Here is a 14,416-nt window from a genome sequence, read left to right as displayed (position 1 = left end):
TGCTTTGAAGTCATATACCCCTCAAATAATACATAAATAATCAAAGATACTCAACTTTTTCTTCTTTTTAGTTGTAGTACCTCTCACTGAAGCAATAATGTTGTGTTTATATTCTCCCCATGTTTGGGTAAAATACAATACATTCAATAATCTGAAACAATTCTGTCTTTAAATCCCCCTCGGTGTTTGTCATCTGACAACAAATATAATGCATTATTTGCAGTGTGTTAAAACTCAGGTCAGTTTTCTGATATTGAGTTTAAGTAATGAACATGACTTCAATTCCTCAAGGTGCCTAAGAGCATCTTCCCACATGACCCAACTTTCCCTCTGTTGCACTTTTGTATCAGGAGATATGCTATGGGTGACAGTGCTATTCTTGCATAGCTTTGATTATGGCATTACACCAACAGACAGATTGGAGAAGTCTGCTCCCAACAACTGGCAGAAGACTGAGCCAACCAAGAGGAGCGCTGGGAGAAAGTAGGTCTTCTCCCCTGAGAGGAAGTTTAAGCTTCACAAGGCAGCTAAGCTAAACGGAGTGACACTGTATCTGACACACAAGGAAGATACTGAGGAATCCTGTCACACTCACACTTGTTTATATTCTCATGTTCATGCAGGTACACAATGAGTTGTGCATACACAAATCAATAAACTATATTTAGATAAAAACTTGGGTTTATAATGTTTGCATCAGAATTTCAAAATGAATTGGTTGACTTTTATGAACCTAATTTATGTGTTCACATCTGCAGATATTACAGTCAAAGACAACATCCTCAATAAAAGACAGATTAGTAAACACATTCTGTGTCATAAAACTGTGCATCACATCATTGAAAAACAACAACCCCAAACCCAAACAAAACATTGACAGCATTGTTAGCTGATGTCTGTTGCCTGATAATGAAGAGAAAGCCTTTCATATTTATACAAGAACAGCTGCTGACATGTCTATCTGCAGGCAAAATTGGTGTGAGACTAGTCTGGATGACTGATGTGCTTTGAAAAACTGCAGCCACAGTCAATGTGCACATGAGTGAAAGTGAGAAATGCATAGAGAAACCTTCCTCATACAGAGCCTCCTCTGGTTGCTCTTCCAAGGGTTGAATCAGTATAGTGAATCAGTAGAAACACTACTGATTCAGTATACTGATTCAACCCTTGGCAGACTGCATCAAAAAAACCTGCTAGAAGGGCTTGCCCCTCTGGCTCCGTGATTGGATAGTGAAATGTTAATCTGAGTTTTCCCACTGGCTATTCAGGAGGAAGCATCAAATGTGGGATACAAGTACTTGTACCAGTAGGTTTGATTTGTGCTCATATATTTAGTTTTTCGCTGTTAACTTGGGATTCACACATAAAATTGAGTTCTATGTAAACTTTTATCTTCCACAAACAGATGGATGTGTAACTGAAAACTTTTGTGCAATTCTTCTTTATGCACTCACATATTTGAAATACATGTGCAAATCTTTTTCACATTCCCAAAATGTCATTCACAGCCACAGATCTCCTTACAGATTCAACAATTATGTCTGTTCAGGCATTTCTTATATTCATTTTCATTTTTATTTTCTTCAAATATTTGAATTCATTTGATAAAAACATTTGAAACATGAACACATTTGAATATTCATATAAAATGTTTTCACACATTCAGTTACAGTGATACAAAGCTACAAAGCTTATGATGCTAATTTTATTCCATACTCTCCTCCAATTTGTTTTGTGCTGTAAACGCTGAACATAGAGCTGAGTCCAAACTTTTGAAGGCTATCTCTTTCAGACATATTTACACAGCTTTGAGCAGCATTAATACATCTGATGAAAGTATTTACATGCTGTGTCTTTGCTGAATGGAAAGTCTCTGTTAATGCGAGTTTCACTTTAGATTAAATCAACCCTTGAAAAGACTAGGCAAAGGCAAATATTTTTCAAGTTTTCATTGTAATTTATAGCAAGAACATTGTGATGAAAGAGATTTCAACGCTTATAAAATTATTGCTTTGTCTCAAGGTAAATGTTTTAAAATATCTCCTTTACAGATATTAATGTGATTCAGTGTGGTCCACTGAGCAAACAGCACAAAGACAATTAAACACAGGTACAAATGACCAAATGAAGAAAAATTGCTGACAAACTGAGGATAAAACAAGACCAATTCAAAGAAGTGTAGATCACAGTCTTTTCTTTAAAGGGAGAACACAAACCAAAAGAAAATACTGCAACTATTTAAATATTTCACTCCTCAGTAGGGTTTCCAAGTAGCTCTCAAACTACAAGAGACCATGGGCATCTCTCTCCTTACCACCTTTTAAAAATCACTGAATTAATCAATATTTAACCAGCTAACGTTTAAGTATGTCCAAGTTCATAGATGACAAAAAGTTATCAAGTTATTATAGTCCAAATGAAATCTAGTAGTGAAACAGAGTTTTAATAAAACATGACTCATTGTTTGCATATTTCAGGGTCTGAAGCTTATAGACGTGAGCTTATAAGTGTACTTTTCATAGTTAAAAAATACGTTGTTAAAATATTATATTATAATTCATCTTAGTTTTTTCACCCCAAAGTAAATTTAATTTCTTTTATATTCTTGCAAATCATCATCACATAGACATTTTTTTCAAGAGGACTTCTGTCACTCGCTTCACAATTCTTTCAGTGCATATAAAAGTTGTTTTTTTTAGCAGTATGCTGATGTAAATGTGGTCCCATACTAGACAAGAAAACAATCTTATATAGAGTAGTAAAAGTATACTTGATATTTCAGAAAATCTTCTATAGTCCTGTTCTTTATTGGCTGTGTTCGTGCCAATAAAAAGCAAGGTCCTGAACTGCTACCTTCCCCTTTTCTTTGTTACTACTGAGCTGATTCTCCACTGTATATCTGAGCATTTCAGATACATTAAATGAAGATAAAGTGGTATGTTGTCTGTAGCCCAGTCTCCAGATCTACAAACTACGATGATTTACTTTAATGTACTTACTTGTCATAACTAGTAATGATCTTTACCTACTGTGTTACATAATCTTTGGACGAGAACAACATGTAGTGTACTGTAACACTGAGTAAAGCAGAGGTAAAAGACCAATTATATCAAGTCAAGATGTAAATGCAATCAGTTCACCACCTGGCAGTGCAAGTCAGATTGTCAACCTTGTAAATAGATTCTATTTCTCTGAATAATGAATATATGAATATAAAAGAGAGAATCAATAATTTAAGGTTTTCAATATATTATGAAGGGAAAGGTGAGGAGTAGGAAAATGTCAAGTGCCAGCAAAATGCAGATTCAGTGTGAGTTGGCTGAAAGGTCTCAATGCAGCAATAAAAGAACAAAAGTCATTAAACAGCCACTTTGCACCATTTTCACTATAATAAAATGATCCACATACCCTCTACCCTCATAGCATGAGAGGTGATGCAGAGGTTCCCAGTTGCGTGGCAGCTTTTGAGATTGCATGCACATTTGCAGTTCTCATTATCATGATATCTTCTGTGACATCTGTGCCAGCTGTTTCCAGAAACATGCACTGAGTCAGAGCAGGGTGTGGGGGCTCAGTGCTGTCTTGTCAATCAAGCTGATATCTTGTCAGTCTTTGTATTCAAAAGAGGATGATTATAAACCATCACATGCTGTTTATATGTATTCACTGATTCTAGAAAAATCTTATTTTATATCAAATTATAGTTAATGTGATGTTGGCCATGATACAATTAAAAAAACACCTAAAGCCATTCATAAAGCCAACTAATTGTGGAATGTGAGACAATTGTGTGCTGGATTTACTTCTGCTGTTATGGACACAACAACATGTTAGATTCACTGCTAATGTGTTGACTATGCTGCAGGCTTATTAATGCTTATTAACATTAAAGTCACCATTGAAAGATAGCAAACCTTTACAACAACTTTGCAGTGATATGCTTAAACATCCTCCCCTAACACATGGCAGAAAATGTTCATATTTGTCTGTTCCCTTTGGCAGAGAAGTTATAATAAACCCAAAGCTATAAAACACAGACATATGTTGTTTTTTTCCTAGAACATTTTGCCAGTTTTTCTTTCTCTGAATGAACTATAATGCCCATGTTATAGTGAACAAACTATAAAGTAGTAATGTGGGGAAATATAAAATCTTGAAATTAAGGTTTTATTTGTTAGAGGGGGACAAAAAATAGCAGAAAATGAGATATTTTGTTTTTTATTGTCGAGTATGGGTGAAAACAGCAGATTCAACCCTTCCCATAATGCCACTTGATAGTGACTTTTGTCAGATTCTTCTTGTCTGTTATAAACCCACTGCTCTGCAATGTAAACGTTCTGTTCAAATTTGAAGTCTCAAAGCCTATGCTGAGATGGCATCATCATAACTATATTACTATATCTGCAATTGTAATTTAATGTTTCATGTTCACATACAACTTGACTATACTGTAAGTTAACTCAAGTCAAATGCACAAAAATCATTCTCAGCAGCTGCTCAGACATCTATAGCCCACAATAATCAAAAATGCGACTACTAACTGGACTTGACACTGACGGAACTTTTTATTAAATTGTTGTATCCTGTCTGGATCTCATATCCTTTTTGATCGTGTATTGAATTGTGCTGTGTGTGTTCCATTTGTATCTTATCTATTTATTTGCTGTCTCTTCTACTTGTATTCATTTTTATATTTATTTTACTCACTAGGGACTACGGATGCAAATTAGCAGCTTTGCTATAATTTGGCATATTTACAGAGATGTTTTAATATCAATGTTCATCAATATGCATTGTCCCTATCCAAAAATAAAGTATTTATTATTATTATTATATTAACAGAATCAAGGTGACTTGAATTTAATTTGTGGCGCTTGAAACACTGGAAATTTGCATTTGAAAAACTCACGAGCAACACACTGTTCCATAAACAATGTCATAATTACTCTGGATAATCCATAGAATAAATAGCTTTGGGTGGCTGAGATTGTTGTTTGTGATTTCTTTAAAAATAGTAGTGTTAGTGTTCAAATAGCACTTCATCATGAGTTCATGTAGAAGCCACCTACACATTTTTACTATTCTACTTCTGCATATAATTGAAATCCATTTTCACACTCTTTCAATTGCAAACAAATGGTTTGAGGTCCTTCTGTCTGGAGGAGAAAAGGACAGCAGTAATATGATAAAAAGCCAGAATAACCACAACAAAAATAATGACGCCTCTGCATTTGCTCATGCCAGTGAGAGAAAACACTCCAGAAAAGACAAGAGACTGAGAGTGACAGAAAAACAAAAGGTTTTTTGGTGTATGTGCCGTGCATATGAGTGTGTGAGAGGATTTTTATGAAAGATGGCCAGTATTTGTTTTTGACTGTCTGTTTAACTTGTGACACAGAGCAACACCATAACAGAGTGCACACAAGTATGACTGTGAAGAAAAAGTAGGAGGAGGGAGTATTATCTGCAAACAGAAGAAAGATGCTTTACAGAACTGGGTTTTAAAGGGATCACACATGCTCCCAAACTGCAATGTTAATAGTTTCTGTGACTAATTAAAAAAAAAAAAGGCAGAATCAGACACACAATGTAGTCAATGGTCAGATGACTCATCTTGTGCAAAAATGGAGACACAAGACACATAATATAGGACTTGTGGCTCCCTGCTTATGAGATGGGCCATGTTACAAGTTTTGGGGGAAAAATAACAACATAAAAATAAATTAATATATAAATGAACCAAATATGCGGGAATCCTTTTCATTTAATATTTAAAATGTTTGTTTTTTTCCCTGAAGCAGGAAAGGCTGGCTGCATACATTTATTAAAAGCAACAAATACACAGCACCCAGCCAAAGTTTTGCAACATCTGAGTAGGTGTTAATCTTGGCTAGACGTTCATAGTCCATCATTTTTATTTTTGTTTCAGAACAGCTTTTTATGCAGCATCTTTTGATGAACTAGATCCCAAACTTTGCAAACCTGCAAGGCTCCTCAAAAGAAGCTTTGTCCTGACACAGGCTTTCTGAACTCCTTTCAAATGTCACTATCATCAGCTCATTAAAACATTTTAAGGTAATGGGAGCCCGAACAATAGAACTACATGACTGTCCTTCTTGGATAATCTGTAATATAATAAATACTAAATGGATTGCACTTCCATAGAGCCTTTCTATCTTCCCGGACAAAGCGCTTCATCATTATTGCCTCTTATTCACCCATTCAAAAACACCCACACACTGATTGCGGGAGAGCTGCCATGCAAGGTGCAAGGACCATCAGGAGCAACATGCAGTTCACTGTCATGCTAAAGGACACTTCAACACATGGACAGAAAGAGCAGGGGGGTCGAACCTCTACCTCCTGAACCACAGCTGCACATCCTACTAGCCTACTATAACGGGAGAGCAGGATGTTTGTCGTTCCGTCCCTTTCTCCAATCCCCTCCATCTTCTCCAAGGTTTAGGGAGCCAGCCATTGCAGCCAGCATTTCATTTCATGTCATGTCAACTTCAATTTCTATTTCAATGTTAAATAAATAGTCTGCAGTTATACTTTTTATTTGGGACTCCGGAGCCAACCTGTGACTATTTTTTCAGCCTGTGACGTAGTAGAGACGCGTACGTAAGGGCATGACCCCGTACGTAAGGGCATGACCCCGGTCACGGATATTTTCAACATGCCTAACCCTATTATTGAAATATATATATGGCCTAACCAGAGCAAATTACTGTTGGAAAATACTCGCGATGCCGCCAAACGCTGCATGACATAATGCAAGGTGGCAAAACTCCAGAGAAGTCCGGTAAGAAACCACAAAACACAATCCACACAGTAGCTAATGCTAATGCTAATGGTACAGCTACAGTTTGTTGGCTACTCACCCATACAGTCTTCCAACCATGTAATTATCCTTCCGCGACATGAATTCGCGGATTATGTTCCTCCTGGTTTTAGGGTTAAGATCCGTTTTGTTCCAGTTAGATAATAACTTTGGTTTATGCCGGATCGAGGGTCCGGGATTATGCATGAATACACACGCTGCGGACACACACATCCACACACACACACACACACACACACACACACACACTTCTGGCGGTTTTTTGGTAGTTGGATAATGCTGAAAGTACAATTATTATTGATCTTAAGGCTGCATTCATGTTGGTTACCACTAAACAGCCATGCTGCAATCACTATATCTACTCCTGGCTGCATCATATGACTACAGCTGAGGACAGGCACTGAAGAAATAGAGCTGACACACTAATAATGCTCCCTGCAGGAGGCTAAATTACAGGTGATGTGTGAGTGACAAGGCTGTGAATGAGGATTACAGCATGTCATGCCCTCGCTAATTTGTATCAAACCTAATGTTTCTTAATACAACATGTGAGCCAAAAATGAGTCACCTCTAAAAATGCCAGAGTCTCTACTGATTGTAAACGAATGGTATTTGAATTCACATCACTTCATTATTTAATGACAGTTTCTCTCATCACCATCTGGCGTGGTGGTGCCATGACATTTAACTAACAGTTATGTGGTAGGCAGGCAGCCATTTCATTTGAAGCCAGTCCATGCCCCATGGGGACAGACAGAGAGAGATGAATGAAGGCACACAAATAACAGTTTCATCTCTCTCGTCACCTTTATTGGGTTTCTACAACACAGACACAAAAGCATGATCAAGCAATTTGGACATCAAGACATGCACACAGTCTGAGATCTAAGAGCACGGTAATACATAATTTCACATGTAAGTGTTCAATAAGAAACATTTTAATATAGAAAATGTATTCTAACCCAGATCATTGATTTGTACAGTCAATATAGAAGTTTGTGCATTAAGACTGCCTCCCTTGGACCAGTGCCTCAGTGCTGATTCATTTTAATATCATGACATTAGCATTGTTACGAAATATTTCCTTTTTCATTCAACCAAAAGTATAGGTTCAGCTATAAAACTGTGTGTCTGCAGCTGGTGTCCTGCACAAAGAAAAGTCTAAAGATCAATAAGTCCTCCACCGTGAACAACAAAATGTTATTTGCAATTGTCTTTATAGGCACAAAATATTCTTGGTTAAGGGTATTTGTAGTCATTAGTAAACAATTAATAAAGAGCAGTTTCCTGTGAGCAAATGACCAGTGCTGTCATTTCTCTGTCATAAACCATTTCTTGCCAGCACTGTAACTTGGACTTGAATCCCAAAGCATACAGGCTTAATTTCTAATCACCAAACCAATCTACTGTGCTTTCTAAATTTTGCATTTCAGAAGCTGCTGATGGACAATAAGCACTCCATGATCTGTTTTGACCATCTCTCTGATTCCCATCAAAGGTAGATTCCTAGCACTGCAGGAGCCCAGCTGACTTTTTAACCCAGATAAATGATTTACAGCAGATGCCTAAATGGGCTCTGATAGTCTCTCCCTCAAGCTCTACCTCTGACATGAGGCCATTCATCACATTACCAAGTGGCTAATATATTTCTACTACAGTGGCTTATACCCAACAAATACTTGCTGTTGTTATATATTGTTATATTCAATAAACAAAGAACGGATTCATGTCACTGACCACAACAGACTACATGAAAACTGAAAACTGTCTCAGATGCAGGCTTGAGCTTGAAATTGACAAAAATTAATAGTGCTTTGAAGATTATAAGAAATGACACTTATCTTCAGACCACTTCAAAAACTATTATACAAAAGATAGCGTGTCAGAGCATGAGATGAATTATTGTGACTGAGCCTCTCCTGCCTTAAATGTTAAATCTTTCTCCCTGCAATGATCGACAGCTCCTATGACGTTCATGCTTTGTTTGCCAAAATGCCTCCTTGCAGTGATACAGCACAGAGCGGAGCGGGTCTGAAGGCAGAAGAGGAGAATGGTTTTGCCCCGCTCATTTCTCCCTCTCTTTAAGAGTGACATTCATCACCATTAGCGTTCATTAACATGACTTAGTGCTCGTTAAGCAGTTGTGTGCCAGAAGACATCTGTAGCTTGCTGCCAGCATATTTCCTCCTTGCTGTAACAGACATTGACTGAACGTGAGAGCGGTGGATGGATACAGAGATGAGACAAGAAGGATGGAAGGCTGAGCAGGGGCAGGGCAAGAAAGGACATGTCAATCTGCACCTCCTAGGATTACCATTAATTTACCTCTGGGAGAGTAAAAACTGTTTCAAATAATAACTTTAAGCATCAAAGTGGGGAAGCTGTGTCACTGCCTCGCTTAGAAGTAACAAAATACAGCCAATAAGGAAATAGACTAGTGCTATGATGCATCTTTGTCACAGCAAATGTTTTGACTAATCATTGCGGGAAAAGCAAAGATGTTACTGAAAACATTATGGATGGCTTAATAAACCATGACAATGAGCCAGCATGCACAGTACCAAAACCCTGAAACTGGAGCAGCTAGATGCAATTCAGCCATTGTTAATTTGGTTATTTACACCTGTGCTTTTCCTACTGTGACAAGTCAAAATATCTGCTATGGAAATAACTATTGGAGGGTCGGAACGTGTAGTGGGATGGAGCCGACTCTTAATTTGCTACACCCTGGAGACGCCAGGAGTTGAGATGCTGTTGAGATGATGTACCATGCAAGAACAATTCCAAATAGGTGGATTGTTTATTTTGTGGTTTGGGGCTTTGAAGCAATTTTTGAGAGGATGTCACATTGCATGAGTGGAACAGAGTCAAGTCCAGCAGCTACGAGTGAGTCAAAGCTGTTTTCCTCAGGCTAGGCAACAGAAAACTGACATGACAGAGAAATCATCCTCACATTAAAAGTTGCAGCATGCAGGTTCGGGCTCTTTAGGCAAGAAAAACAATAATGTTCGAACTATGTTAATGTGGTACAGGTATGGTAGGTTAGGTATGCATGGATGAAGTTAACTGAAAACAGTTTGGACTGTTGGTTGGACAAAAGTCATTTGAAGATTTCACCTTTCTTGAGTTATGAAGAATTGTGATGGATTCAACACATACACTGTTCATGTTGTATACAGTAAACAGTGAAAGCTTCTACATTGATTCATTTGAGGTACAACAGTGTGACTGACAGTTTATGTAAACAGTTCAGGCTCTTTGCATTGGTGTCCTCCCAGTTGGCTGAAGTGGAAATTTTTGGACAGAAAAGATCAAAACATAGCCTGAAACGCACTGAATTGCATTGTGGAGAGATAAAACAAAGGCTGAAGGTCCTTTGTAGAGCCACTAACTCACTATAAAGAGAGCTGGAGACTTTTTGTTATGGATGGTTGACAGTTCCCCTTCCCTTCTGTTACTGCCTAACCAACATATAAGCATCCTTCCTGTCATCTCCTTCACACTCGTCCCTCCCTCTCTCCTTGACCTGCTGTTCACATCTGGAGATGAAAAAGCACGTTCTGTCCTTTAACAATCTCTCACGGCAGATGGTCACATCATATTTCTCTGGTTGGTGACAAACAACCTCTCTTTCCCTTAACAGCTCCTTTTTGCTGGTCTGAAAGAGACATTTTTAACTGATGGCTATAGTGTCAATCAAAGCAGTTGAAAGTTGCCACCCCTTCTGTTGCAGGGTACATTTACTACACAGAGTGAAACAGCGGGAGTGATGGCATAGTGACAAGAGCTGGCACAGCTATACTTCTTCTGACAGCAGTGGCACCACAAAGGTGGGAAACTGAGGGGATGGATGTTTCTGAAAGGCTGCCATTTTACCATCCTAACTGCTGAAGACTTTCCTTCAACAGGTGGTAAAAAAGATGTCTATTCATTAAATGAGGGGAGTTGGGCTGTTCTGCTTGTTTATCACATGCGGGAAGATAGTAGCCTTTTAAAATTCAGTACAATGTGGCTGCAAATATGTTATTGTCATTAAGATATTATTTATTTTTGTTTAAGATTGTACTAACCGTTTGACTCCTCTGAATCTTTTCTCTTTTTTCTTCTTCTGTGGCCTCAAAATATTACTGTACAGTTTTATTTGTTTTTTTGTTTCCATAATTTAACAGCTCACTTTGGATTTTTGTGGATACAAATAAAATTGAATCGAAAGCAAAGAGGAAAAGCGCTTCAGGGAAGTGCCATGTAATCTCAGAGGCAACTTTACCACAACAAAACCGACTTACAAAACGTATTCATAGTGGCCAATGCATGCTACAAATTGATTTTTTTTAAATAAATTTGTAGATAATTAATAAATTACAAAAATAAAATCTGAGATTCCTTGTGCCAGGTTGGCTTTCTTCCCCCTGAACTGAATTTTTCTTTTCTTTTCATTAACTGACTCAATAAAGAGAATATGTCTAGGCAGCCAAGATTGTGATTTGATTTGTAAACTGCTGTGTGCTGCATCAACCAACCTTTAAAAAAAAGGAATAAAGCTATGAGCACACAACACACAATATCCCTACAAGCATCTTTCATGTAAGCCTTCTGTTTATGAAGCGGTGCATCCAGTCAATCTGATTATGAAGGAAATAAAATTCCCTGGTCTAATGAATGGTTTCCTTTACATGAGTAGTCAGGTGATTCTTATCAGATTCATTCTTCATCATCTGATCTGTTTTCAGCCCTACTGTCAAGAGTTCATACAGCCAGAACAAGCAGAGCAGGCACCACAGTGGCTCAGTGGTCAGCACAGTCTGAACATCAGGTCCAATTGGGACCTTTTTGTGTCAAATTTGGTGATGGTGATGGTCCATGATGGTTTGGTGAGTAGGCTGTTTAGGAATACTCCTCTGGTATTGACCAAGATGCTGGCCTCAGGGCCTGTGTGCTGGAGTGTAGCTGCCCACTGCTCTATAATAGTTGGGCAAATGCAGAAGACAGTTTTCCCTATAAAGATTAATAATATATGACTTAACTCAACTAAATCGGTTGATAAAAGCCTTCTTTCAGTTTAATTAACTTGGGAGGTATGGTGCTCTGGGGAAAGAAAAGAAAAGACTGGGCAGAGAATAGTGACCCAGAACAGAGGAGACACAGTAACTGCTCTCTCTCTCAATCTTGGATTTCTTACACGGTTTTTATGCTGACTACTGAAAAACTAGGTATGGTACATGTTGCTGGCTCTGACTGCCAAAGGAATAAAGTCAAACCAAGTCAGATTCAAAATCCTACATTTTTTCCTCCAGTGGAGAAAGAGAGAGATAAAAGAGAAACTGGAGGTCTACCAGATGAATGGACAGTTGAATATTCCCTTTAGTCCATAGAAAGAACATCAATATTTAAAAAGCTTATGCTCAAAGCTGACCATGCTGTCCCTCACATTCAATCTTCCCTGTTCCTACTTCTCCCATTTGTTTAGTTGTTTTTCTCCCTCTTTTTATTTGCTCTCCAACAAAGTGGGAGGAGACCTTCAGATCACTCTGCCGGCTATAAACCATCCGTCACACTGACTGATTTTGATGAAAACGTGGGTTAATAATATTGCCACAAACAACACTGACAATGAAAGTCTGGCATTTTGACACTACAAAGCAGTATCAACCAGCCAGTCATTCATTCATAATGATTGATGAATCAGATGTTACAGAACACTGATTTAGCTTCAGCCTTTCTTTCATAAAACTATTCTGAAGGGCAAGGGCAAAATTAATTAAATGAAGAATTTCAACTTCGAAGGAATAATGATTTGTGTGGAAGTAACAGAGCGAGAGAATGAAATTGACAGACTGCTAGATGGAGCACAAAAAAACACTTCAGAGGCTTCAAAGTAGTAATGACAGCTGATACAAAAAAGAAAAGCCTACCTGTATGTTGTCAAATGATGTTTTGTTGGTGACATCATACAACAGAAGGAGAGCTGAAAGCAATAGAGAAAAGTTTTAGTGTATCATTTTAAAAATCATGATCATCAGAATCATTTCATATTCATAGAAAGTGGTTTTGTGGAAAGAATTTGCAGCAAATGATTAATTTAATCTTTGGCATTGATGTATCAATTCCCTTTAAAATTGAATTGAGATTATGATTATTGAGTTCATTTTCACTCTGGGCATGCTGGCCCAACGCTGAATAATCCATGCTGTCTTTCTCTTGCCTGATAAAGTCCTGCAATACTAATTTCTTTTTAAAACTTTTTCAAATACAAAATGTTACACTGTGAGGTTTATGGTTCATTATGAAACATATGTGTATATTTTGCCAGGTATTCAACTGAACAGCAAGGATGAAAATGAAAAAAAAAAGAGAGTGAAAGGGCCTTTTGAACTGCAGAAATGCCTCAGTCCATGTTCCCATATCTGTCTACAGAGCAGCTCGCCCAGGGTGAGTACAGGTATTTGAGACAGTGAAGGGCTGTGCAGCTAAGAAAGGAGGCGGCCCAGGAGAGATGAACATTACGCAGACTGACAGCTGTGTAATAAAACTCAGTTCTGCCAGACTTGTCCTGGAGGGTGTTTCTCACTCTTTTCCTATCTATTATCACTCAATGGAGAAAGTCAGGGGCACAGAAAATCATCAACTGCTACGACTCTGAGTTAAGAGTGTGTGGCTGTGCACTTCTGCCTGTTATGTTAAACATTTTCCAAAAACTGCTTTCTATTCATCTTTTTTATTTTCCTAGTATCTATTGTTTGTGTGTGTTTTCTTTTAAGCACCGGAAACAATGGAAGAGAATCAAGAAGTCTCATTATATGTGAGATTATTGGCAAACCCAACAGTAAAATTGAGGTTTGGGCTGAACGCAGATTGCAGGCACAGAATAGACAAAGAGTTGATGAGATGAGAAAGAACAGAAATGTCAGGCAACACAAAGGACAAAGAGCTCAATCAGAGGATTTTAAAAGGAGAACACGATGACACAGATGAGGAAGAAAGATAAAAACAAAGATAGAAGAACAGCTATGAGAATTGGGGAAAACTTCATTATGAGAGTGTATTTGTGCACTCCAGCATTTAATGTCTATGATTATGAAGTTTTGCGTAACTATTTTTACTAGATAAGTACTTTTTTTTCTTTTTTCAAATGTCAAATAAGGACAAGGTAAATGGATGGATGGAAGTAAGAGATTGGGGTCATCTGCATCAAATTTAGAGCCTTCCATAAATCTGGGATAGGACACACAAATGGTTGTGCAAAGAAGAGACTTACAGGCATATTGAAGGAATATAAACCATCTCCAATGATAATGTTTCTATGGTGATATCGGATCATGGATGCTTTGGAGGGGTGAAATGTTTGCAGCCTTTTGTTTTGGTCCAGCAACCTTTCTTAGTGTGTTCTCTCTTTGTGTTTTTTTAGTCTGGTTTCTTTTTATCATCATATTTCCCCGCCCCGTGGTTTTATCTTTTATCACAACATACACATATCAGCTAAACCAAAGTAAGCACTCAACTGTTGAAAACATCCTGAAAACTCAAACTACTGTAAATAATCACTGAATTTTCAGATGAGAAATATCTCATGGC

General features: G+C 37.8%; 1 protein-coding gene across 1 annotated transcript in view; it reads right to left on the bottom strand.

The window, feature by feature from the left end:
• Positions 1-14,416, bottom strand: part of LOC128378785 (ras-related protein Rab-26-like) — a 50,153-nt gene that overhangs the window by 8,676 nt on the left and 27,061 nt on the right. Inside the window, exon 5 of the mRNA XM_053338377.1 lies at positions 12,757-12,809. Coding sequence (XP_053194352.1) covers positions 12,757-12,809 — 53 coding nt within the window. The remainder of the gene's footprint in view (positions 1-12,756; positions 12,810-14,416) is intronic.

The sequence above is a fragment of the Scomber japonicus genome, chromosome 18, assembly GCF_027409825.1.
Source record: "Scomber japonicus isolate fScoJap1 chromosome 18, fScoJap1.pri, whole genome shotgun sequence".
In the NCBI taxonomy this organism is placed as follows: domain Eukaryota; kingdom Metazoa; phylum Chordata; class Actinopteri; order Scombriformes; family Scombridae; genus Scomber; species Scomber japonicus.
This window is presented reverse-complemented; position numbering and strand designations above follow the sequence as displayed.